The sequence below is a fragment of the Porites lutea genome, chromosome 4 (assembly GCF_958299795.1).
Source record: "Porites lutea chromosome 4, jaPorLute2.1, whole genome shotgun sequence".
NCBI classification, from domain to species: Eukaryota; Metazoa; Cnidaria; class Anthozoa; order Scleractinia; family Poritidae; genus Porites; species Porites lutea.
The window spans coordinates 21,140,564-21,168,097 of record NC_133204.1 but is presented as its reverse complement, the minus strand read 5'-3'; the positions used below and the strand labels follow the sequence as shown (position 1 = coordinate 21,168,097).

The 27,534-nt window shown below is 39.3% G+C and overlaps 1 protein-coding gene across 3 annotated transcripts; it reads right to left on the bottom strand.

Annotated features, from left to right (window-relative positions):
* Positions 1-18: 18 nt before the first annotated feature.
* On the bottom strand, positions 19-25,354 carry LOC140932863 (uncharacterized). Of its 3 annotated transcripts, XM_073382364.1 has the most exons (20): positions 25,337-25,354; positions 25,156-25,229; positions 23,463-23,512; positions 22,481-22,599; positions 20,935-21,129; positions 20,339-20,534; positions 19,560-19,921; positions 18,360-18,585; positions 16,891-16,914; positions 15,732-16,086; positions 13,302-13,664; positions 12,543-12,578; positions 12,106-12,295; positions 10,872-11,039; positions 9,338-9,416; positions 8,499-8,623; positions 7,267-7,413; positions 3,893-4,064; positions 2,351-2,544; positions 19-1,776 (listed from the first exon to the last, which is right to left on the bottom strand). In XM_073382364.1, the coding sequence occupies exons 3-20, from the start codon at positions 23,488-23,490 to the stop codon at positions 1,441-1,443; spliced, it is 3,315 nt and encodes a 1,104-aa protein (XP_073238465.1). In that variant the 5' UTR covers positions 23,491-23,512; positions 25,156-25,229; positions 25,337-25,354; the 3' UTR covers positions 19-1,440. The 3 variants fall into 3 exon arrangements, with proteins under 3 accessions (XP_073238465.1, XP_073238464.1, XP_073238466.1); XM_073382363.1 differs by lacking the exon at positions 25,337-25,354 and having other exon boundaries at positions 25,156-25,320; XM_073382365.1 differs by lacking the exons at positions 25,156-25,229; positions 25,337-25,354 and adding an exon at positions 24,205-24,268.
* Positions 25,355-27,534: the final 2,180 nt, after the last annotated feature.

The following is a 27,534-nucleotide window of genomic DNA, read 5'->3' as shown; positions in this document are numbered from 1 at the left end:
AATTGGAAGATCGTTACTTTCTTGAAAAACTAGCCACAAATTTCGGCTAGGGTTTATTCAATACCAAACTCCATCATTCAATGCCTAGTACCCAGATTCCTTGTGAACTCGCTCAGTACACCCGGCCCACCTGCCAGTGTGATCAAAAGATCAAAACAGTACGCGGTCAACCTTGAAGTTTTTTTCCTTTTATTTTCGCAACTTTTTCCTACAAACTGCATATTTTCTTTTCAATTGTTTGAATGAACGGCGGTAGAGTCACTAGGTTTTGAAATCACTTAAAGACCAACAGCTTTTGCGTTTGTTCCGTCTCTAGATTTGCATCTACGGGTAGATTGAGGCGAACTCAACCTGGTCCTCAGGACCTTCTTGTAACGGAAAAGAAGTAAATTGTGTTTAGAGGACAACAAGGAAGACAAGGAATGATCATAGTTGTCTGTTTGTCTGTATCGATCTGTATTAGCTACAACCATTTAGTTTTTTAAAAACTTGACCAGCAGCCAGGTACAAGCAACAGACTAACCTCCTCCGCAGTAACCTGCGACCAGGCGGTCCTTCTACTTTTTTCCTTAAGAGGCGAGGAGGAAAAGGACCTTTTACCCTTTGCATGCCAACCGAATTTCGCGCCCAGTGCTTCCCCCCCCCCTCTCAAAAAAAAGGGGGGAAGCCTTATCGAAGGTTACATCCGCAGACAATTCCGTTTTGTAAGGGTCACACTGACTGTGAGGAGTCTGAAAACAAGAAAAGGAGAGAAGAAAAGGTCTCTTCCCATTCTGCCACCCTTTCCCTAAAACAGAAGGATAGTGATGATATAGCTGCGGAGGAGGCTAGTCACAGCCTAACGTTTTAGTCAAAGACTAGGCAATTTTACTTGAAAAATGACTAGCTTCGGTGGTTATGGCACTATATTATTGAATTACTAAGCTTGATATGTTCTTCTTCTTCCAAGTAGTGATTTATTAATCTTAATGTTATGTTTTCGGTTAGAATGTTGTGATAATGTGTAAATAGCATTACAAACCAATTTTCCTGCGGAAATTTCTCTAATTTGAATTTTTTTTTTAATCTTCTGCCGGTGTTGGATTTTGATCCAGTCTATCGATTTTGAAGCTTTTTAGAAAATGGCTGCGAAAGTCAATAACGATACCAATGATAAGATCTAAAAACATGATACTCTTGTTCCCGTTTGGACCATTGAGATCGGGAAACTGCAAGACCACCTTTCAAAGGTTTCCAATATTTTCCAATGGAACGTTATAACTGAACAACTTGAAAAGTCCCGTTTCAGGGTTGAGACCCGGCTCAAACCCGGTACCTCGCATGAGCCGAAGCTGATAATGAGCAAAAGCTGTTAGATTCGGCTCCGTGAAGTAAAGCGCCTGGCCTTATATCACTTCGCAAATGGGTTTTCCGCAATCTTTTTTCAAATGGTATACCGCCTCAAGGTTCTTCCTCCGCTTTTTCCTTCACGATGTTCAATATCTGATTTAAAGCCTTGTGTAACTCTTCTATTCTCTGGTTTTGCGCTTCTACAGCGCTTTCAATTTTTTTCATGTTTTCCTCGTGCATCCTCATACCATCTGATATTTTCTCAGAGCTTTCCTTCAAGTGTTGCAATATGACATCACTGGATTCTTTCACTTCTCCAACTGACTCTAAGGTATTGTACAAAACCTTGGCCTGCTGCATCTCGCTGAACATCGAAGAGAGAGCCTCATGACCGTTTTCTAAACTCTCGCGTTTGTCTTGGGACTGTTTTTCGTTTGCAGGACACATCTTGATAAAAATGAACAAAGAAGAAAACAGTTCTATTAATTCATGCTCCCCATAATTAAAAATAATAATTAATGAAGACAGTACCGGTGTTGGAGTGCTTGCCAAAGGGACTGAAAACGAAGCCGAAGGCACTTTAACCTATAACACTTATTTGTCGCCAGCATTCTTTCATATATACAAACAGGACCTGAAAATGTACGCCCTTTTTGAGTCATCTCAAGGGGAAAAATGACCCGGAAACGGATATCTGGGATTATGTTTATACATTCCATTCAGAATGTCCGTGATCTTAAGATCTTCGCAGAACCGGGCTGAAAGGGGAGCGCTCTGCAAGCTGAATGGACTTTTGATGATTATTACATAAAGTGAACTAAACGATAATGAATTTAAAAACTGGAGCTTGATATCTTAAACATAACAAATGAGCATTGCAGTGTTATATTATGAAATGCGCCCGTAAACTGCACACGGCATACGACTGTTGACCTTTGAAAAGGAGAGATCGATCCTAAAGTACAACGATATACGACTGCTGACCTTTGAAAAGGAGAAGTCGATCCTAAAGGACACTAACCTTTGCTAACACTCTGATCCCGTTATGCTTCATTCCCACGAAAGGGAAAAGGTCCGATTTGTCGGCTCCCATAGATATTGAAACTTGAGCCACTTTGTGACCATTAAGAGTGAAGTGAATAGGAATTTGATCGTAGCTTGCTTCATCAAAGTCGGCCCAGCATCCAATCAAATCACCTCGATACACTACAGGACCTAAAGATAACAGCGTATGTCGCATTACAAAAAAATTCTATTCTCTATTTGCACATCTCCCATAACACCCCTTATTTCCCCCTTAAAATTTTGCATAGTAATTAATTTAATTTCCCCTGGGACAACTGTAATATCCAGGAGAAATTAAAAACAAAGATTATGCAAACTCTTGGGGGCAAACAAGGTGTGTTAAGGGAGAGGTGCAAATAGAGAATGGATCAAGCCCCTGCCGCAGTGATATCACATATAATCCACTTTGTTGGAGCGTTAAGTTATCATGAAAAGGTTGCATAGCTTGGGTTAAAAAATTTCTTCCACTGGGGCTCCTGCTTTGCCACACAGAGGAGGAGTGAGCATTTTAGTAACGCTCATAGCAACAGATTATAACCAGAACAAGCCAATTAAATAAAAAGGGTCAAATACATGTTATCAGGTCTCTCCAAAGATACTTTTGCTCCTGGCTGAAGTCCTCAAATTTTAGCCTACCGTAAATCCTCTATTAAGCCCCCCCAGCAGGGGCTTATTTCATTTAGAAAAGACGATGGTATCAGTTCTTCAAAAAGAACTAGAATACAAAGTGGAGAAGCTCAAGATTAAGAAGGTCTAGAGCCGAAGATCAGAATCAAATCCGAACTTCCAGTTGGTAAATAAACCATCCTGGATCAGTCCACACGAAGTTTTACAGTCGTGATTGATAAATACTGTCTATCATTTATTAGTGAAGAATAATTAAGGGAGGGGAGAGGGGGAGCTTAAAAGAGATGGGGGTTATTAACTTTCTTCCCCTAAAAAGGGGGGTGGGGGGTTATGTTTTTAATAGAGGATTTACGGTGATTTTCTTCCACGGTTGGAGGTCTTTATTATGGAAGCCATGGCAAAAGAAATAGAATTGACATTCATGAGCATAACCAAACTTGTAAAATCTTTTTCTCAAAGGGAAAAACAAGGAATAACTGGGCAAATAAAATAAATAGTCATATTCTTATGTATTGTACATCTTTACCATTCTTTTTCAGAGGTCTTTGAGCCACAACCTCTTCATTTCAGTAACTTGAGTTCTTGACAATGTATTCCTTACACACAGTTTGGAAAATTTAAGGAACGGTCTGTTACTTTGGATACGAAATTGAACGTCATAGGTAAGTTCAAAAAATGTCTGGGAAAAATTAGAGTTTTTTTGTTTGTTTATTGTTGCTGTTTTTGTTTTTGCGCTTATTTATCCACACACACAAAAAAAACAGTCTGTACCGGAGCTACCGAATAATTCATACAACAATTTTAGTTCTATGCATGAAAAATTTTGTGAGCAAAATGTTTTGAATGATCCCCTATTCATGAGAATACTCACCTTCCTTCATCAGAAGCTGTTTTTTAAACCCGTCACAGTAAACAATATGTCCATTGCATGCGTGGTAACCGACAGTGTGGCGTATTTCACCCGCGGCAAAATGTACGTCGTGTTTTGCCCGGACGACTCCAATAACAATGTCCCTTTTCATTCCATCTTCCTGTATAATGACCTGGAAAAGTATAACAACACAACTTGTAGTGTGAAAGGCTTGAACCCAGGAGTCATTTCAAAAGTAGGTTGAGTTTGATCGTCCGGGTGAACGTAGTCCTGAATAAGATTGTTGTTGTTGACAGTGACTGACGTTTCGACAAACTGTACGGTAGTCAAAAGCACTTATGATTGAATGAAAATGAACAAAAAATCGTTTTGTAGTGCCACTGGGGAGACATTTTGAAACATCGCGCTTGCATAATTCGAGCGAAAAATCGTCTCCATTTCAACTAATAGTCTTCAATTCTCATGTCACTCTAGCTGAGCTCAAACTGCCCTGGTGAAACCCCGTTTTGATGTGTAAGCCAGTATTTGTAATGAATTAAAACTAAGCAGAGCGCCCGCTCAGCAGAAAGGTTAAGGTGACTCGACCCAGTTTTTTTGGGGGGGTACCATCCTACTTTGAAGCTCTCTGGTATCCCCACCTTTACTTTTATCGTAAGTCTAACACATAGAATGGATAACATATAGATCAATTTACAATATAACATAAAAATTTTGGCGATCGGAGTAAATGTCACGTGGTTATAATGCCACGCCCCTTTGAGGTCTGAGTCGAAAATCTGCTGTTGCCGGCATTTTTTCGTGAAAATCTCTCGGCTACACATAGTGCGCATTAGTGCCTTGCGCTGAACAGAGTTTCACCAAAATCGCAAAGACCCAATTCGAGAAATTCAGCGGTTTCCAAATTTAGGTCATAATTTATGCGAAAATGATAAGCAAACTTTACACGGATTATATCTAATAAACTATGAGATTCATCTCTTTATTTTGGGCATCGTTATAACAGATGGGTCCTTGCAAGTCAGCAAAACGCTTTAGGGCCTTGTAAATGCCCGCGATTTCGAGCAAAGCAAACATATAGAAATTATAGTTTTCGCTATTTGTTGACGTTTGTCAGCGTTTAAGAGTCCTTCTCACGAAAAAAGCATTTTCTTAAAAATTCGTAGTTTTTTTTCCTTCAAATTTTTTCAGGGCCACAATTGATTAACTAACTACCCGCACTCTGAATTTCATGGTCATTGAAAAACTGTGACATTATCTTCTATAAGCCCAAACTTGAGTAAACATTGAAGATTTTTAGCGTTTTGGCTGAGTTTGTGCTTTGGGAGTTGTCTATTGTTTCTAGTCTGTCATTATACAGCATTCTTGTTCAGCACGCGTGCAATGACCACGCTTGGCTGACTTCCGAATGCTCACCGAGATATTCCCGTCACGAGTTGGTTTAATTATTGGCTTGCATTTAACCTATGAAAAAATGATATTTTTTTAATAGTAAGTAGATTTAGTGTGTAGCACTTCTTGATTTTTTTGCAAAGGCACAAGAAGCACGAGAATTGATTAAAAATTGTGACTTAAACCTCTATGTATCACGCGATGGCCTGTCTTACTGTACCAAAATTATTATATCTCGGTGAGCATTCGGAAGTCAGCCAAGCGCGGTCATTGCACGCGTGCTGAACAAGAATGCTGTATAATGACAGACTAGAAACAATAGACAACTCCCAAAGCACAAACTCAGCCAAAACGCTAAAAATCTTCAATGTTTACTCAAGTTTGGACTTAAAGAAGATAATGTCACAGTTTTTCAATGACCATGAAATTCAGAGTGCGGGTAGTTAGTTAATCAATTGTGGCCCTGAAAAAATTTGAAGGAAAAAAAACTACGAATTTTTAAGAAAATGCTTTTTTCGTGAGAAGGACTCTTAAACGCTGACAAACGTCAACAAATAGCGAAAACTATAATTTCTATATGTTTGCTTTGCTCGAAATCGCGGGCATTTACAAGGCCCTAAAGCGTTTTGCTGACTTGCAAGGACCCATCTGTTATAACGATGCCCAAAATAAAGAGATGAATCTCATAGTTTATTAGATATAATCCGTGTAAAAGTTTGCTTATCATTTTCGCATAAATTATGACCTAAATTTGGAAACCGCTGAATTTCTCGAATTGGGTCTTTGCGATTTTGGTGAAACTCTGTTCAGCGCAAGGCACTAATGCGCACTATGTGTAGCCGAGAGATTTTCACGAAAAAATGCCGGCAACAGCAGATTTTCGACTCAGACCTCAAAGGGGCGTGGCATTATAACCACGTGACATTTACTCCGATCGCCAAAATTTTTATGTTATATTGTAGATTGATCTATATGTTATCCATTCTATGTGTTAGACTTACGATAAAAGTAAAGGTGGGGATACCAGAGAGCTTCAAAGTAGGATGGTACCCCCCCAAAAAAACTGGGTCGAGTCACCTTAAGTTGCAACGGGTACAATAGGCGAGTCTTTGCTGACGTCATTGTTACATTTTTCCTCTTAAGCATACGACTTAACTAATAGAAGCCGTGGCCGTATACTGTATATGAACTAAATACAAAAGTTAAAGGGCTGATTAAGTTGAGCAATTTATGCAATTTCAGCTCTTTGCAAGCAATATTGAAGGAAAAATCAGCCATCAAAAACTGCGAATTAGCTGGGTGGCAAAAAAAGTTAACGAGCCAAACATTCTCTGTAAAATTTCGAGTTTTTAGAAGACAGTTTTTCTGTACCATTTGATGTATTGGGCTCAAATTTTCAGACATAACTGAAACTGTTATGCCCTTTCAATATTCAGAGCTTTTATTTTATCAGATAGTGATAAGCATATGTTTATGAGGCAAAAGGTGTAAACAAAGATTCGCCTTTAGAGAAAGAACTGGTTGCGCTTGAAACTTTTGCTGTATATGACTGAAATTGATCATAATATATGATTTGTGTATGTGAAAGCAATTTAAGAATGAACGCTGCAGTTATAAAAGCAGTTAAAGCAATTGCGAAAACACGCCTTATAAAGATGGTGAGGGCTACAAAACTGACAAAAGGGGACTCTAACCATAGAAACTTAGCTGTGAGGCCGCTGACGTTCGAAGAACGCTTAGGTCACCCACTTCATGACTTTCTTAGAAATCACTGGTATCTGGCAACGCATTCACGGATTGACCCTTATTTGTCTTTTATCATTATTTTGCTTTATCACTGGCTTCTTTTCGCAACTTCCATAGCGTGCATTACTTCGAAGATATGATTCTTGATTTATGGACCCACTAAATGACTATTTTCTTGTACAGACTACACAGTTAGTTATTAATAGTATGTATTCATTTGAGTGTTGGCTGTTACATACCTCAAATTTTGGCAGTTTGTTTGAGAACGGAAGCTTATATCTTGCCCCATGGAAATCTTTTCGTGAGATACTGCAACGGCTACAATGTTCTGGTCCAAGGTATGTCAGCAAGTGATCTTCGATGTGAATCCCTGCACTCTTCCATGCCTGAAACAGGATTGATGCGATAACTGATGGGCCTCATAGAAGAAACTTCAAGATATTTAATCCATTTTTATTTAAAGCAAGGAGAAAAGACACCACGTCATTAAAAAGCTGGTTTGCAACGAAGGCGATTCAATTCTAGAAAGGTCTAAGAAATTTTCTGTGAGGCACCGGAAGAATTGTTCGACGGGAGGAAAATTCGTTCATTTCTGTTTTCCGTTCACGCTGAACCACCCTGACAGCTCGAAAATTTAGACGCCTGGCTGTTCAAAAATTTGAGCGCCAAATCGAGGTGGAGACGCCATTTTGGATTTGCTAAATTAGCGCTCTGCGCATGAACAGATGGTAAAACCACTGAGAAAAACTGCTTCGTCAGTTCCTTTTGAGCGAAAACAGAGCGAAAATATTGAACGGTTCTGTATGAAAGCGATGTTTTGTCAAATTTTTCAGTCCATTGGAAAATTCATGCAGCGCAGTGTAAACGTATTAACCTAGCTTCAGTTACTTTGTAGTGATAAATTGTGTATGTCAATATCGAGCAGGGGCGGATCCAGGATTTCTTTTTTAGGAGGGGGTGCACTCGTCTCTTGCTCTACTTCAACACCAAAAAACCACATAGTTTTTTTTTTGCAGAATACCAGTTGTATTAGAAAACCGCAGGTCATCTCAGGGGGGGGGGGGGGGGGGGTGCGCACCCCCTGCACTCTCCCCCTAGATCCGCCCCCGTCGAGTAATTGGGCAAGCTCTCTTTATCCACATAAGTGTGAAGTGTATAAAATGATTTTTTATTTCTCCTCCCTTATGATAGTGGACTCGTGAAATGTAAGTCAGCCACTCTCTCAGTTCTCATTTTCCTAAATATTAGCTTTTATTGCCTTAACTGTCGTGTAAATTGAAATTTCCCATTGCTGTATCTTCACTTAATCGTCATCAGCCATTCCAATAACCACCCTTATAACTAGGACTCCCTCTCCCTCTCTCTTTTGGTCACACCTAGTATATAGTCCTATTACTATTAAAATAATTTTGCTGCTACTGTAAATCTTGTATTTTAGTCAATGATGAAATTGTCAACACTCGCTACTTACTAGAGGTCCATCAGGTAAGCTATGATTCGATTGACTGGAATCCGTGAACACTCTCCTGATAATCTGGTTGCACATCTCCCGATTTCTACTGGTTTCAGCAAACATACCGTTCATTTTATCTTCATCTGAAAAGGCAGATAAAAAATATCGACCATTCTACTATTACTATGATCATCATCATAATCATCGTCATCATCATTTTCATCCTTCTTTTCAGGGTTCTTTGTCACTCGTTTCTCTCCAAGGGACGGGTCATTCTCGTCCCCAGAGCCTCCTGTTTCCATAGCCGGCGAGGCCTGAGCACGAGGTCCAAGACTCGCCGGTTAAGTGAACAGGGGATGTGCATGTGGACGGGTAGGAGACAACCGGCATGACCTGGGAACGAATATGTCTTGCTAGTGGAGCTCCGAACGCGGAACCTCCTCGGAAAGAGGGTTTGGTTCACCCCTCAGGCTCGAATCTTTTTGGATTTTAAACATACGTACGTCCAGAAGGCTAGACTGAGAACAGGCTCTCTTTTGCTCTAAAATCTTTGGAACGAAGCAAAAAATTTAATTGTGATACACAATAAGAGATAGACAGAGAGGCTACTCACAGTCTGTAGCATGAGAAATCATGTCTCAAATTTTGTCGTTCAATTTAATCATAAAAAGCCATGGACTTTTCAAAATAACGGCAGTTACGTCAAGTTCTACTCTTAAATCGTCAGCAAATTACCTTTTCTCAGTTGTTTATTAGTCTTATTGAAGCTTTGCTTTAAGGGTACTTTAATATAGGTATGTTATACTACTGTAACAGAAATATTGACATACTTGCGGGGGATAACTAAATTATTTCACCTGATAAAGGGAAAGAAAATCCGTACTTCGCAAAGTAAATAACCTTCAGCTTTTCAATCATGTGATCTAAAGCCTGTACCTTAAATAGAAAAGCAAAAAATAAATATAGTATTTCATCGTCATCGTTTCGAGGGTTTATAACGAACCAACTTGATGAGCTGCGCCCACTTGACTTGTTACTAATCAATTGGTGGAGCGCTGCACCAGTATCGCAGAGGTCAAGGGTTCGAATCCCAGCAAGAGCCTGAATTTTTATTAGGCTTGCTTTTCGCAACTTCGAAAATTGCGTCTATAACAACGACGATCTTATTTCATTTACTTCTTTAACCCCGCGGTTCCCATATATGATTTTCATATAGTCATTATTTCAAAAAGTAAATTGATAGTATTTTTTATTGCGTTTTTGGCTGAATTTTATTCTGAATACTTTTGCCGCTATTTTTGTTAATTTTTGGAACTGTAGGTGGTGGTGGTGTCTATAAAAGAAACCGAAATACTTAAATAGACTTCGATCAAAACCGAAAACGGAATACAAAACCGTCAAAACGGAAGATTATACAGCTCAATTTTCAAAACCCTAGCCTAGATCTCAAATGTTAGTGATATGTGGAACATGGGACCAAACGGTACAATTGAAGTACAGCTCCCCAAAAAATCTGTCGACCGACAGTTCACCGACAGGCGACCAGTCGGGCGGCCGACAGATTAAAGCTAACTCTGGTTTGTTGAAGAAAACTGATACTCAAACTCTCTCTTTTTCCTTGATGATTGAATATGAACTCCCACGTTGAAAGTTTTACCATCGATCAACAGCTCCCCTATAGTTTAACGACAATCGAGTCGGCCGTTTGTCTGCCGACATTTGGTGGACAGTCCGGCGGCCGGGAAACGGCGGACAGATTTTTTGGGGAGATGTTCTTCAATTTTGCCGGCTAAACAATATCATATCATCATTCTAGATAAAAATATCATCACAGTATCAGCACTATCTATGGATTGTATGGTCGTAAAACGGACATATCTGCCTTAGGATCGTCTAGGAGAATTCACGAAGATCCTCGATTGAATAGCAATAGAGGACAATGGGGGAAATTTTACGTTTGCAAAAAAGCTCTCCTATAGCTGTAAACCTCAATCAAAAATCCAGAATCCCACACAATGCAGTTAGACCTGGATTGACTGCAAAATGGAATCATGTAAAATAGCCTAACAGGTGATTGCACAGAGACCCACAGAGGAATCTAACGTGCTTTATTTTTGCTAAAAAAACTGAAAAACCGGAAACCGCAACGGACAACAAAACCCCAAAACCGAAGTTTTTCAGTGCAAAAACAGAAAAACCGACCTAAAAAATGGCCAAAACAGAAAATCCCAACGCCTCCCTCCTGGAGGGGGATAAATACCTAACGTATATTTTATGCTACTTTTAATACTTTGCTATTGTTCTCGCCCATGTATAATAGCCGCACCGAAAGTACGGAATATAACTAACATTTTTGTCGAATAGATTCAGGAGGCTAAAATAATTACTTACCTTTCTCTCCATTTTTTTATGGTTAAGTTCTGTGTGGTGGTTTGATCTCCTGCGCAATGCCAAGAAAAACTGGGATAGAAGGTTGAAGGGCACTGGGATAGGATGGTAGTCTCTGTAAGTTCGAATTGTCACGGCTCTCTTGAACGACCACGCTCTTAATGAATTGTTCTTAATTCAGTTAAGAAAGAGAAAAAACAAATTGTTTAGATTTTGGGCTGTAATTAGATATAGAGGACATTACATGGCCGCGCGGGGATACGAATTTTATCTTCGAGTGCTGAAATTATCTCTCAAGAGTGAGCGAAGAGAACGAGTGAGAGATACTTTCAGCACGAGAAGATAAAATTCGTATCCTCAAGCGGCCATGTAATGTTCTGTTTATTTTATAGATACTGATGAAATTCCTACATAAAACACAACTTTTTTATTTCGGCAAATCTTCCTGAAAGTTCTTCAAGCTCGGAAAAAGTATCGATGTGAAAATTTGGCAGCTCATCGAGAAAGTCACTGGTAACTGTACTGTCTTCGCACCTCGAAACCATTTTGTGAATGAAATTTCAAAAGAACCGGCGGCGCGCCTGAGCGGGAAGCTCTCTTGTAATTGGCTAATCATGTTAGTAACCATGGCGACATCAATATCCTCACAGGTGAAAGATAAAAATAGTATCTTCACTGCGCGCGATGAAGATATGATTTTTTAGTAAAAGGAAAAATCTTGGTATTTCATCAGTATCTATATAATAAATTATAATTCAAGCCCATTTTAGGAATGTTTTGCATCATAGATATAATACTTTCCCACTTAACTTTGGAGCACAAAACTAAAGTTTACAACAGCAACAAAGAGATAAATACCCCCTGACTCTATGTTTAAGTAATTTGGAAACTCACTTTTAGTACTTAGGCCCTGTTTATACGGAGAAAAGTTGTCCCGGTTAAGCGGGTCACTCGCCTACCCGAGCTTCTCAACCTCTAGAATGTTAATCAGTTCGTTCACTAGGCACATTTTCGTGGTCCACCCATCAGCTATAAATACTCCACAGATCCACTTTCGAGTAGAAATTTAGAGTCAGTTTCCCCAATATAAAGGCCCTAAATGGTACATGATTCACTCAGTTTCCTAACCCTAATCACTAAACTTTCTAGTCATTCAACGTTCGGCGTGGGGTTTCCGGATTCTGGGTATTAGGCAAACCCGAAATTTATGCTCAAAAAACGGTCCACGTCATCTTACCTGAACTCGTTCATACGTGTGAGAGAGGACGGCAATCATCATATTAACAAGAAGGACTAAGGCAACTATGATAAATATTCCATATAAAATTGTGCCAAGAAAGTCTGATGCAGATTCAGTGGTGCTAAAAATGTCTAGTTCTGTTATTCCCAAAAGCGTCCAGACAAGATGCTTCATGATATTGTACCAACTGAAAATGAAATCAGTGAGAGAATTAGACCAGAAAATATCAACAGTCGCTGGTGCACTTTTTTCTATCAAATTAAAGAACACCACAAAACAAGACAAATTGGAACACCAGAAAACAAACTGGCGAATGGCCATAGCACCGTAAGCGTTTTACGAAAATCAACATGGTTAATTACAATCGTCGATTTTCACTGTATAATTTCGCTAAGTTTTTTTTAATACGTAGACAAAGAAGAAATAGTGCTTACCAGGAAAGTCCATTAAAGTGACAATCCAAGTTACTCCTATGAAAAAAAAAAAGAAACAATGGTTAACTGAAACCATAGTTAAGACTTGCACTTCTAAGTAAATGCCGTTTAACCTATTTATTTATTTATTTATTTATTTATCTATTTATCTATTTATTATTTTATATTTTAGGGGTTGAAGAATACCAACAATAGTACCTCACTTGGTTGGAGGAGTTAGACTGTGAAACCTGAACACCGAGACTGAGTGAAACATAAAACATAACCACTTTAAACATTCCAACAAGGTTTGAATAACAAAGAAAATAAAAGAGAAAACATGGATAGACAAAATCAAAGAAGATTAAAGCGGATTGCAAAGGGGTTCTCTTTTGAAAACTGTTTAGCCTGACAGTTTTTCAAATTTATCTATGTCATGATTGTGAGTTTGTGCGAGTTGTACCACATATAGTAGAACATAGAGTAGGAATGTACAAATCGGTGGCCACCCAGATAAGAGGGAGGTGGTTCAGTCCGATTGTGCTTAAGATAATTCTTGGAAAACATTCGTGTGTTGTGACGCTATGAAAGAATTTGTTTTTTACAAGTCAAGTACAAGTGTTCTTTGGTATTGTTAAGCTCAATAGCGAGTAAAGGCAAGCTATTGGCTACCCCAAACAAACCGAACTAGACCGCGGTGTGACACGCCTTCGTCTTCCCCTGAAAAGCTCCTTTCCGTTTTTTTCCTTTTCGGAGTGAGACGATAATAACGAGACTTACCCATTTTTGTTCTTTAGCAACCTCTCGCCTGTTGAGATGTACGATCCCTCGGCAACGTATATCTTAGTTATGGCCAGAGAAAATGCGAGAACTCCAACTGTGAACTGAATGAAAATTATCGCCACATCTACAATGATGCTGATAAGAGCAATGTGGGTGGTTCCAGTAGCTTTGCTTGTCTCCATCAGATGCCCAAAGACTCGTAACGTCAGAATCATTGTGTTTAAACCATAAAAATAGCCCGCGATGACCAAAGCCTTATTCCCAGGTATGGAATTGGACACTCCCCATGTTACCATGCGCAACAGGAAAGTCACTACATATATGACGAGCATAATGAAGTCTAGCACATTCCAGCGGTCACTGAAATAGAAAAATTAACGACAATTATACCAAAACTTTGACGAAACAAACGTGAAACCTTTTCCCAATATCATTGTTGTTCTTCTTCTATCGGTACCTCTCTCGTTCTAGGGGAACAAGAAACGCGAGACCCTCGGAAACAGTTTTGTGAAGGCGTGAATGTGTTCCACAAACTGAAACAATTGTACAAACCTTCACTGTTATATAATAATGAAGTGCCTGAAATTTATTCTGAATTCCAACTGTTCTACTACGAAGTAGAAAAAAGTAAGGCGAAGTCTGAAATTAAACTTGTGGAGCGCAGGCATTAAAAAAATGAAAATAAGCGATTTTTGAATCCAATTTTTGTAAAATCAATTCTATTCAGTTTTTAGACAAAGAAAATGCCATGTTCACACGTATTTTTGGAAACGGAGAAACACGTAGCGTATTTGGATCGTTTTTGCCCGTCCACAAAAAAACGGTTGTATGGTGGCAAGAGAGAATGATCTAAGAGAGCGAATCCCCCATACATGACTCTCTTCTCAACTATTTTCAATCTATTCTTGGTTCTGTGTCATATACTGCGTGGTTATTTTAAAAACGCCACCTTATTGGTCGGTTAGAGTGGCGTCATGTAATTTTAAACTTGGCGGGTAATTCATTTTACTGCCGATCACGCGCAGCAAGCGATATGACGTACAAACTTGGTATTACTTTCGGCGACGAGTCAAAAGATTTATATGTGGAATAATCTGGCCAGAGCAGCTGACGAAGAGCAAAGCGGTCCTGGCTTGTGGGAGTTCGCCGGAGAAAGCGGTTCCGACTCGGCGAAAACTGCTTATCACTATAAAAGAATTGACCTAAACCGGAAACCGCGCATCAAAACTCTCTGGCATCCAGGTCAGCGACTGTTTAACAGCTTGAAGCATCTGACCTGATTTGTGTTTGCAGAGCGACACATTCATCGCAAGTATCAGACGTTAAGAAGAAACTCTCAAAAATAATTCTTTAAAGCAAATGCACTGTTTGTGAAGGAAAAATATTCCTGGAAAAAGAGAAAAATATCTCGCACATTTGCTTAAACAACTGAAGCCAGCCACTGATTAAAGGTTTCGTGTTTCGCTTGTGATAACCTATGCCTCTGGCTTTCACAGTGTGCCAGAATTCAGTATTCGTTACTTTAAATGAGGCTACCAGCCGTTAGAAAATCTCATGAATCTTTAATCTCAAAGTGAAATTTTGACTCCAATACAGCAATCCCTTTGTAAATGAAATTCATTCCTAAATTATGAGCGGAGAGCGCTGATCAAAAACATGTCAACAACAGGAGCCGATTAGTATCAGCTCCTGGCGCTAATTACTATAATGGCTGTCAAACTTCAATTTTTTGGCGGCGAAACATGTCACGTTCACGTGAAAGTAGACCGCGCGGGTCACGGAAACAACAGACAAAAATAACCTTCGCAGCAGGCGCGCGAACTTTAAATAGATTTAAAAAAAATTATCATGGGGCACAGGGATTCGCTCTCTTAGCTCATTCTCTCTTGATGGTGGAGATACGATAGCATCCTATTACAGAGCATGCGTCATATTCGAAAACCTCTGTTTTCGCCCATCTACACGTAAACGAGAAGCCGGCGTTTTTAAAACATCCACCCTGGGGACAGTTTTTAACGCGAAAGACCTGACATTAAAACGCTGGTACGTGACTTTGTTTCAAGAGTCTCTCCATTTCAGAAACACAACATAAAACAATATTGCTATATTTCAGAGTCATGTTTATGGCAAAAAGGTAAATCTCCATTTGTACCACGTGACCAAGTTTTCTCTTACTTGTCGTTTACTGTTCATTATATCTACACAAAACTAAATACTTTGATGAAAGTCTAATTCATATGACTTACTTTAGACAGTTTTTTCTACTCGTTTCCTTATAATATTCAAGAAATTTCTTCAACACGTTTGTTGTAGACGTGATTCTTAAGCTTTATCTCTCTATTTAATGGTGGTCACAGACAAATATTTTTTCATGACCCATAAATATGAACCGTTTAAATTTTGGAGAATTGAGTTTGCTCACTTTACCTGAAATATTTTCCTAACGAGCTGAAGATCTTTCGTGAACGAAAGTTGCCTTCTACTTCGACTACCAACTCAATGTTTTCGTCTTGACTGTCACTAGATTGTTGGTGATAGTCGTATCTTCTTTGTTTTATAGAGTATTTGCGCCCTCTCTTCAATGCTACCCTGGCGTTGTATTGTTTTATTTCTGAGAGAAATCGGCCGATAAAAAAGACCAAGATCACCCATTCCGTGGCAGAAAAGGAGATAGTTGCTGGGGAAAGACAGATCGACATGTGTAGACCCAAAAGAAATAGGTAGCTCAGTGTGTCTCGGACAAATACGAAATATGGAGTAGTGAAGAAATCCAGGTATTTCTCTAAAACAAGATCAAAATTAATAAAACCTTCAATTAGTGGCTTTCATAAGTATGCAGGGGTGTTTTCTGACCATAAGCTAACTTTTGTGTGCAAATTAATTAAAAGTACTGAAAGGGGACTTGTATTATTCTAAAACATACGTTGAAAGCGTCTATTACTGGTCGCTTTATGTCCTGAAGTCAAAGATCATGTAAGCGTAGTTTGGAAAACCATTTATTTTTTCTATTGCATTTCCATAGCCTCACTCCAACTGTGCAGAACACACGTTACCGGTGATAGCGCCGGTATTTACGGTGCGAAGGTATTAACAAAACAGCCATGGGTGTGGTTGGCTGCAGAATGTTGACAATAGAAGAACATGGGCCTCAGAATGTACAAAGGAAAAGGGTAAATAAGTAACATACACATACACATAGTTTTAAGAATGAAGTACCATTGTTACATGCCCGCGGGTAGTTTTGCTATCCTAATCTAGGCGGGTCATGTTTTCAGGAAATAAATACAACTAAAAGTAACAAGAGACCTAAAAAAGCTAGAATTGACATAATGACTAAAGACTACTAATGTAATATTAATAATGACAACACAGTCATGACTAGAGACTACTGATACACTAAACGATATTATATATATAATACTAGAAAATACGATTTTTATCGTAGTAAAACATAAGCAATCAAATATCTACAAAAAATAAAAAACATAGAGTCAAGCATTATTTCTAAAAAACGGTTTGGGCTGTAAAGCCCACATATAATGTATCAGTTATTTCTGCCTAAACATAGTATTGGAATTACCCTTACCGTAGATATCTTCTTCGTAAACCTCTAAAAATGCGAAAAAAATAACATTGAAGATATGGTCGGTATCATAGTAAACAGAACGTATAACATACTTGTGTGTCAATTAACTTGAAAGCTTATAACTTTAGGAAAATCCTAATTACTTCAATTGTCAATTACACCTTGTTATTTAACAATTATTCCTCGAGCCCGAATGGGCTCTGAGTCACTGAGTCTCTCTAAAAGTCTGAGTCTGAGTCTCTCTTAAAGTCCGGATGGCCATGCTATTTACCGCCAAAAGGTACGGGTGACAGGATAGGAAATTTCACAACGGCTTACATGTAGGGGCGGACGTACGGACGGTCGTACGGTCACGTGATTACCACAATTTCTCGCGACTATTGGTTACCATTTTTTCTTAACCATGGTGCTTCGCTGAGCGCACTTCGCGGGCGAGAGAGCTCCGCTATAAACACTTGGAGAGTTTGCCTGACACGAGTTCACAAATCTTTGATTGGAAGCAATTTGCCATACACTCCTTCTCTCTCTTTGTTGGAAGAAGATTCAGTCCACAAACAACAAGACGAGTGAATCAACTGCTAGCCTTTCTCTAGCAGAACGAAGGACGAATACAGAAATTCGCCGACAGTTAAATTCTGTGCTGACTTACTCCCTGCTCACAGATGTCCTTCTATAAAGTTTAAAAAAAGTTTGGAACGCTCGAGCGTGAATTGATCAAACCTTTGAATTTCTAAGGCTTACTTTCCGGCAAATAAACTGAACTGTGTGTAAAAGTGAAAGAGAAGTAACGAAAAATCCCAACTTCTAATTAAATCTTTTCTTATTGTTTAGATTAAGCTATTCCCGAAACTGAGAATGTTTTGATCAAAGCTGGGTAAATCGAACTGAATCAGTGCATGGAACCTTGCGTTTCCTGTTTTATCTCTACTACGTAAGGAATATGTGTGAAAATCTTTACTATAAATCGGTATATTTCAAAGAGCAACACAACCACCAAGAATACTATTAACCGACAATATACAGAGCGGGGGCAGCTGCAATATCAACTATTACCATTGTATGAGGGTGTTGAAGGATAAAAGGATTAAGCTAAAAACACAGAAGAGACCTTTAGATTCTGAGGCGATGACAACTATTAGAATGAGTCATTTTGGCGGGTTAACGGGATAGCCGTCGTCAATTAACTGCGGCGAGTTTAAGCGAGAATGTCGTAGTGGCGGAAACAAGTTATCAAATATATAAAGTTTTTTCCTTTTGTGATCAGGAGAGGGCCTTACCTCTCTCAATAAATATGACCGTGTTAGCTTTTCGGGTAAAAAAGTAAAAGGTGTCTTTTTTCTGAAATATGCGAAAATGACTTTAAGTCCAATCTCATCCTCGTAGTTTTTCTCGTCCTCCAGTTTAAAGGTATCTAATTTCACCCTGGTACTAGTTTCGTGAAATGCTCCCACACTATTAGAATTAAGCACCTCTTAACAGCATCCTTCCAAGTTTTGCGTGATCTTCCAACTGAGTACGGAAGACTTTATTTTCTGACGCAATACGTTCGAGGTCATCCACCACTGGACGGTCTCCAATAGCAACGGGGACAATCTTAGCTCCAATTGTTTCTGTCAGATTGTTTGCATGATGACGTAGTTTTCCTTTCTGGGGACCAAATGATCCAGTCGAGTCATTTGAGAACACAATGACAACCTGCAGTATAAGAAATACACCGAAAAACTTCGCTATGCAACATACTCCAAAATGGTGTCGAGAATATTTTTTTCTTCTATTTATATGCTAACTAGTGCTCTTTGACTGGATTTCATCTACAGAATTTAAAACAGTTTTTGCCAGTTAATTTTGGACCAATTATCATCAAGGCAAGAGAATAACTAAATTTGTAACCTGAGAAAACAGCCATTGCATCTCTCCTCGATGATATGAGAGAGGAGAGACGGTTCTTTTCACAGGCTCCTAAGTGCCACCATTCAAGGGTGTATTGTGTAATAATTATGCAGCATAGCCGTTCTCGTCTGGGACGAAACCTGGAAAAGTTTTACTATAGGTTCACTGGATTGTAAGACAGGCACATTGATGTATTATGCGTCTATACGAGAACAAGACGAATGGGAGCACTAAAACAGGTACATTGTGGTTCTGCAGACCAATACCAAGTGGTGCCATGAAGGTCGAAAGGTGGACAAAAGACGCATCATGGGTCTGGCATAATGCGAACTTGATTCAGACTGCCACCTAGTAAGCTCAGTTGGTTGGGTACCAGACTAAGTGCTACATTTGTACAGACATCTGCATCCGTCTTCTCCAATTAGGACGAAAATCCGTAGGCCCCTTCTTCTGACTCACTATAAGGTTAACCACCGAAGACGTAACAAACCCTTTGGCACTGGCCATGGCTAACTAGATGAATAATGACCATAATGTGCCCTAATTTCTGCCCCTCCCCCCCCCCCCCTTCATTAATTCATTGCTCTTCATTTCTCCTTCCCAACACTATGAGCCATTCTCAAAATTTTAACAGCACCAAGAAAAGAAACCGCTCTCTGTAGTTACTCCGATAATTTGAAATTTCCCAATGAACGCTAACAATATAAACTGATTTATGCCCATATTCGAAATAATTATGTTAAGCTTATGAATTGAAGCCAAATCCAGTTGTATTCTACCTTCTTCGAAGTTATCCGAACAGCGTCACTCTTGAAAGCTTCCTCTGCCTGCTGAAAGTCATCATGAAGAGCTGGACAGCAATTCAACGGTGGATTTAGGGCATCCAATTTTCTTATAAGGTTACCTCTGACATTTTTAAACACAAGGCGACCTCTGCCTTCTTGGTCGTTGATGTATGTGGATTCGCTGTTGTCAAATTTAATATACTGGAAAGATTTTCCTCTCTTCAAGCTTACCACGCAGTAGTTAGTTGAGGAGACGCCAATTTGGTTGATGATGTATTTGATGCAGTCGATCATCTTCGGCAAATCTTCTTTGCCTCCCTTTCCCGTGGCATTAAGAATAAAACAAAGATCAAGCTCTGTGAAAAAAGTTAAGATCACACAAATATTTGGAGAAACAACTTAGAAAGACCAGTAGCAAAACAAGCCTGATATCACGTCCTGAACAAGAACTTACATTTATTCCTCCTATAGTACTTGTATTTTTGTGTTCGTTGTTTTGAGATTAGTATGCACACTTTTTGTTAGTGGTCATTTTTTGATTCATTCCACAGCTGAACTTGCTGCATGGCTTGTCTATAACGACATAACCATTATGCAACTTCGATCTGCTAGTTGAGTATGGAACATTAAGAGGTTTGATTGCGCTCAGGATCATCCATATCAGGAATGCATTCATTGATTTTTTTTCCTTTTATTACGAACAAGAGATCTTCGAATGTGAAGAGTGCGTGTATAGACCACTAGAGTGAAAGATTTTTTTATCGCTTACAAACCTCGGCGCTTTCTTCTCCATTTGTTGATGTTATGGAAGACAAACAACACAGCGAACAGGAAGGGAAAGAGAAAAATATCGAATAAACAATAAAACTTCAGCAGCATCCATTTCATTGGCCACTTCGATTTCCAACCTGCGAATCGTCCTCTCCAAATTTTGTCCAGCAAGTTATAAACAACTGGGTGCGATAGAAACTGAAGAATAAAACAAAAGAAGAAATTAATTCCATTTACATTGCAATACCACTCCTTGTCTTGGGTTTCACAACATCCCAGTTCATCTAGCAGGGAGGCGACTTGCTAATTGACAGCCAGCGGGAGAAGCTGCAGCTGAAAATTTTAAAGACTATTGAACTATCGTAAGCTGTTTTGATGCAGGGTGGTTTACCCACTCGGTAACTGATGGTTTTAAGTCAGTTGCATTATTAACAGTAAAAAGTAAGAGCCCATCACACCGGAGTCTCCATTCTGATCTTTGCTTTTCGGATTTCCAGCAGGCTATAAATAGATTCAGTAGTCAGCTGATCACTTAAAGCATAAGTAGGGCTTCTGCCAAAAACGCGACTCACTGGTGTTGTTGCTGTGTTTCACTTACCTTTTCCTGGTTATGTTCAATGGCTTTGTCTAAAATCAAGTCCAGGGTATCCCCAAAAGCTTCTCTTTCTCTTGTATCAGATTTAAGAGGGTCTATGAGAGAAGTAGTAAATTCCTCCACGGAATTTGCTAATTTGTCAATTTCTTCCACATCCGGCCTGTCTTGGCGAGCTTGGAATCTTAAATATCCACTGACCTATATGCAACAACGTGGCTAATGATTTAAAACGACATCAAAATATAGGAAAGAAGAAATGAGGGATTCCCCTGTAATCAAGGAGGCATCGCTGTCCAAAGATGCGTCAGCATATCTTTTGGTAAATACAATACGGCTCTCTAGTTTTTTCTGTCATACCTTAAGGTCTACTATACACGACATAACTGAGAATACATAGGGAGGAGAAATGTGACGTCACGTTACGATGATAGCAAAATGTTTGGATCACAACAATGGGGGGCTTAAGCAACGACGACGGCGACGGCAACGAGAACGGTAAAAAATCCGTAGGTTCATGTTAGGCCATCGCCTTTTTTTTTCGTTTAGCGTCGAATGCGTTTCCTGATATTGGATCGGTCGGTCGGATTGTTAAAAAAATTTTTTTAAAAAAAACACTAGAAGTCTTGGAATAGGAGGCCCTGGTACCCCAGGACGACGGTAAACTTAACATTCACATATCTGGATTAACAAAATGCACAATATACTGTAAAAAATGTTCCTGTTTTTGTTCCTGTTTTTCTCTATGCTGTTACTATGCTCATTTTTCAGATTAAAAGAATTATTTGAAGTGAAAAATGGTTTAACTACGTGGTTACTTTTTTTTTTTTTGAAAATGCCAAAAATTTGGGTCATTCTGACGACGCTAAACTCGGAGAAAATAAAATAGGATGGCGTTAGCAAAACAACAACTTTGCACGTGCATCACGCTTTTTAGCCGTCGTTGCATGGCTGCCACATTGAAACTTCCTAATTTCACGCGCCCTCTTCATGGAGTAGGTGAACACGACATAAAAATTTTCGTGGTCTTTTTTCTAAACTTAGATACGGTCCTTTCGGATTCAACCCCAGAAAATTTCGCCAACTTTTGTACAAATTAAATGAAATTGAATTAAGATCAAAGAAGTCTGAAACAGTGCGAATGCTCTTTCTAAGTGAATTTTCGGTCTGTTGTAATCCAAAAATTTTGCTACCATGGCACCGTGACGTAACGACTTCTCCTCTCCATTATACTGGAAAGCTCTTCACCAGTCGGTCTAACATTAGCGCGCGAGACCGACAGTTTTCTCCACAAACCGGCTGTAGGATAACAATTCCCTTATTTCGCTTTAGTCCCAAATGGTTCAATTTCTAAACTTCAAAGATACCACATTAATGCACGAAGACAGCTCATCTTAAGTAGTACCCCACAACCAGAGCCGTTGCCTTGCAGAATACCTTTTACGTTTTTCTCATCATTTGCTAATGAACTGAACTCAAATGTCTGCTTGTTTTAATGTATGGAGTCTTTTGTTCACACTGATTGGCATTAATTTTATTTAAAGTCACCTACCTCAAACGCCTTCAGAAGTGCATTCTTAGCACATTGTCCGAGGTTTTTTGGTGTGATGGCTTCTGCTATATCATCAAAGTCATCAGAAGCCAATTTTCTGTTAAGTCTCTTCTCGAAGTCTGTAAAGTACGAACAAGATGCACGTGCACTTTTTACGTTTGACAATAACCTTAATAATTTCAGCAAGATCATGGACAAGTAGAGGCGCAAAAAAAAGAAAATGGGAATGAAATCGTTATGTGCTTTACAGGTTAGTCTACAAGCCTAGGGTGTCCCTATATTTGCTTTGACTGTAATTAAGGAAACTAACTTGCACTGTATTAGATCGGATTTGGTCTCCTACGGTACTTTTTAGCTTCCTGTTATTGACTGAACGCCGTCGATGACACTGAGTTTTGGTTATTACATGCTAACGAGAAAAATCCTTAATTGAAATAAATCTATATAGCTACAAGTGAATTTCACTCCCAGTCATGAGCAGCATTCTATAGTTTTGCAGCTGAGGTGGGCTACTGCGTTACCATGGGCGGATCCAGGATTTCTTTTAGGAGGGGGTGCACGCGTCTCTTGCTCTACTTCAACACCAATAAACCACATAGTTTTTTTTTTGCAGAATACCAGTTGTATAAGAAAACCGCAGGTCATCTCATGAGGGGGGGGGCTGCGCACCCCCTGCACCCTCCCCCTAGATCCGCCCCTGGTTACTTTCTCTCCACCACGTTCGACCATGCACCTGTGCAATACTATACTGCCATACAATATACCCCTGATTTCTTCCTTACTTCCTATACAGCGCTCCGCAAACCAAGAGCTCTTGGCAAACTCAATCTGCCTATTTGCACGCGACTGAAACTCGCTTTAGCGGCGCACCAAATCACGATCATTCTTGAGGTTTATAACTTGCTTTCCAAACTGAATCGCGAGAAAATCAACCCCATAAAAATCTTCTTTCGATCTTAATGGAACACAAGACTTGACCAACCTGATACAACTGGCTTCACTTCACTCATTTTTGACTAAACTGAAGAGTTCCTAAAAAGAAAACAATGTAAGAAACATCTTAATACTTCTGAATATAATTGCGCTTGAGGGAGATTAATAAAACTATTTCGAAACTCTTTAAAGCGGACGATTCAATTTTAACACATTAAGGTCGCAGAAGACATCTTGGGCTCATTGTTCCCCCTTATATTTATTTATACACGAAGTACAACGACTGATAATATCGACAGGTAATATTCATAACTGAGATAAAAGATGAGCACATAATTTAAAGTGTTCACATGCAAGTGTAGCACGTAGACTGCAACAAAATGTTTGTTCAAAAGTAACAAACGGTTTGAAGGTGCGTGGCAAAACGCGCAAAATCGCTTTTCAACTCGTTTTGCCGTTTTGTTACCAGTTTTACCTTAGCCTCACCCTGATCAGTGCTGCGAGTGACTCAATTGAGCAGCATACTAATCTTTCGGTTTGTCTGTGGTTCATTGGGGAGGGACTCAAGGGTTAATGGTAGCCGATCTACTCATGCGATGATCTGCGGCAGGCAACTCTTAACCTTCCATTGAAGCTGCTACTCTACTCTAATAGATAAGTAGTAGCGGTTACGCAGTTTGTGCCTTGATGATAATGCAGTTAATAATAATAATAATAATAATAATAAGAAGAAGAAGAAGAAGAAGAAGAAGAAGTCACAATTCTCTGGCATGGGATATGCAGATACATACGAATAGGGAACTGTCAGCGAACAAGCCTCAGCTGATATAGTGCCAAATGGTGTTGCAAACTTATCGGTACCATCCGACCGAAACACCTCGACGAAATCTGACTCAAAATACAAAGATCGTAAGATTAAAACCACAAGAATGTGGGGCATGAGGACAGAGACTGTGCCGGTTATAGTTGGTGGGCTGGGAATAAGAGAGGGAATGGACCAGAATTTAGGAACGATCTCGGGAGCCAGTTACATTAATAAGCTGCGAAAGATCATCCTCTTAGGAACGGCGCACATACTGAGAAGGTTTCTGTCCGTGAAATAAAAAACTCCCCTGGTACCTCAGGACCAAGGAATGGTCCCGGTTCTAGGAGAGTGTAGGAAGCAATTAATAGCACTGAAAACGTTTATAATAATAATAATAATAATGGTTTATAGCCAAGGAGTATTATTAACTGAATTCACAGATTTTATATACCGTTACTATTGCATTTGTCGTCGTTAGGAATTTGCCATCGAGAGTCTCGCACTTATGGAGTCTTGTCATACGGGATACATCCTTTCGAGGTTGTTGAAATAGATTATAATATTAGTTTGCCGTAAGGCTATGGATTCTGAATTCTTGTCAAAATAATCTAAACAGTTAACTCAATATCTCTCTGGCGCAAGCTCTACTCAAATAAATTTTATTACGTGGAACTGAACAAATTGGAAGCGACATTATCATGACAATACTGGTTTCAGACATAATCATTAGAATACGGATTTCATTCTCTACTTAGTTAGATGTATTTATAGAGGGACAGTCCCACCATGGTTTACTTATAACTAATTGAGGTCTTGTTGAAGCAAACACATTAGCTTTATGCTCCGTTTTATCAACCTTACATAAAAATGTAAGGTTGTATGTAAAATACCTGATTTCAAGACATCGTTATTGTTAATTGAAGAGCATTTTACTTACTGAATTGCAAGCAGACGGTGGGCAGATGGTCTAGGTTAATATCTTGCAAACTGAAACATCTCGTGGCTTTGCTTCTACGAGAAACAAAACAAACTGCTCGAGTTGCAGACTAAATATTCAAAATATATAAGGTTCTTGTTTCGTGAAATGAACTAATCTTCAATGTTGCGTTACTATTTACTTAAAGTAAATCAAGAGTAGAATTGCTCTGACTGGGTGTCCGCATTACTGGATCTACAAACTGTGCGTTATGATTTTTAAAGAACATTTCTTACCTTTTTTCTGACGGGCAAACGTCTGCACGGTAACTCAGCAAAACTCGTTAAACTTCCCTAACTTCCTGTGTTCCTGTGTGCTTGAATTTTATTACTAACGAGAGTATTTTCAACGTTCTAGATTAGTCATGCAAATCAAGTGAATGCGGAATTTTGTACTGGTAACGTGTTCACTTTTTTCTACACGCTCTTTCAATTTTTTTTAAGAGCGTCTCTATACCAAAGTATATGATAACGTGATTCCCATGAGATATTAATTCAATTTACTCTTGCTCGTAACTCTGCTAGAGTTACTTTTAAAGCAAAAGCTCGTCTGAACGGACTGAACTAAATATGTTCTCCAGTACCCTAAGTCAACAGCGATGCCGAGTTACTCAGCCATAAAACACGCAATATCTTAAAATGATCCAATTATTGAATCATGTAAACTGCATGTAGTAATAAACATCCTACCCAGCACCATTCACAATAAGATGGTGCTGGAGAAAGTTGTTTTTGCACCTTTTTCAACTGTTACAAGAACGCAAACGCACAAAAAAGTTAGCTTAAGTTCAACCGGAAGTCTTTTGATCGTCACAGATCATTTAACAACCCGCGCATACTACTGCTTTCAGTAGTATTGATAGTTGACGTCACAACCTTTTGTGTATACTTGCTGGAAGCAATATCTTCCCTCTCTAAAACTATGCTCACCAATTTAGTTCATACCTTCCCTGTGGAAAGATCTTGCGCGTGGACTTTAGGGATGACTTGTCCCTGTCACAGGTCTAAGTGACCATGTCTACTACATATGTTTATGTTTATCTAGTGTTTCTAGGAATTCAATTTTTTTTTCGGGGGTTTCTGAGGTAACTACGCTACGCTTCGATGGGAAAGAAACCACTGCGAGCAACCGTTTGCTTTTCCATCGAGCAAGCTCGTCCACGTGATGACTACGAATATCCAACGACAAGACGGCAACGAGAACTTCAACAAGACAATAGGTTTAATAAGCAAAACAACAACTTTGCACGTGTATCACGCTTTTATTTTTGCATTTCTTTGCCATTTTTGCACGAATACGACGTGAAGATGCCTAATTTTGCATTTTATTGATAACGTAAACAAGCAACGACGAAATTTATTCTTCTTTTCGCTCTTGACCTTGGATATGGTCCGTTGGAATTCAACTCCATTTGGGTTCGCTTGCATTTGAAAAAGTAAGTAGATAGGAATAAATAATCCAAAGACATACTGAATATCCACAGCAGGCTCGCGTTAAGGCAGCAATTGTAAGCGTAAGCAAATGCGCGAGAGCCCGAAACTTGCTTTCAAACAGGATTTACATGTTTAAAATTAATTTATTCGTCCATAGCGCTGGACGGCGGCTCGATCAAAGAAGCAGACGGATGCTCGCAGTGGTTTCTCTCCCTTCGTAGCGTAGCGTCCGTCCTGGAGAAACCACTGCTTGCAGGGTATTAGGTAACATGAATAAGTCAGTATTTGATATCAGGGCGGTGCTTTGCAGCATGGGTCTACGGGGTCCCGTTTGCACTTGCCCTTTAAGGAATTCGCTATTTTTCTTAGTTTCTTTAATGACAAGTCTGTTTTGCCCCTACAATGTGTTAAACCAAGAGAGAAAGCCTAAGCAACCAGACAGCGACAGCAGTGACAACGTATTAAAAAAGTGAATTCGCGCTGTTTCAAACTTGATCGCTGTTATTTCAATTCACCTCGATGTTTCAAATGTTGGAAAAAATTATTTGGAGTTGTATTTATAAGGACTATACTGATCCAACTTCATAGGAAAAAACGGAGAAAATCGTCGTTTTGTCCTAACGTCCCGCTCTATATATAAAAGTCGCGAAATAAGAAAGTTTCTTCCATGTAGACTATACACTGTGTAGTAGTGCAGTGACGGCAAGAAATGTATCAGAAGTGTGACGAATACACATACAGAAGCCTTCTATGACATTCAAGTTGCCGTCACCGTCGTCGTTGCTTAAGCTCTTTAATGGGGAGCCTAAGCAACGGCAACGGCGACGGCGACTGCAACTAGAACAGCAAAAAAGCAATAGGTGTATAGTAGCAAAACATCAACTTTGCACGTGCATCAAGCTTTTTT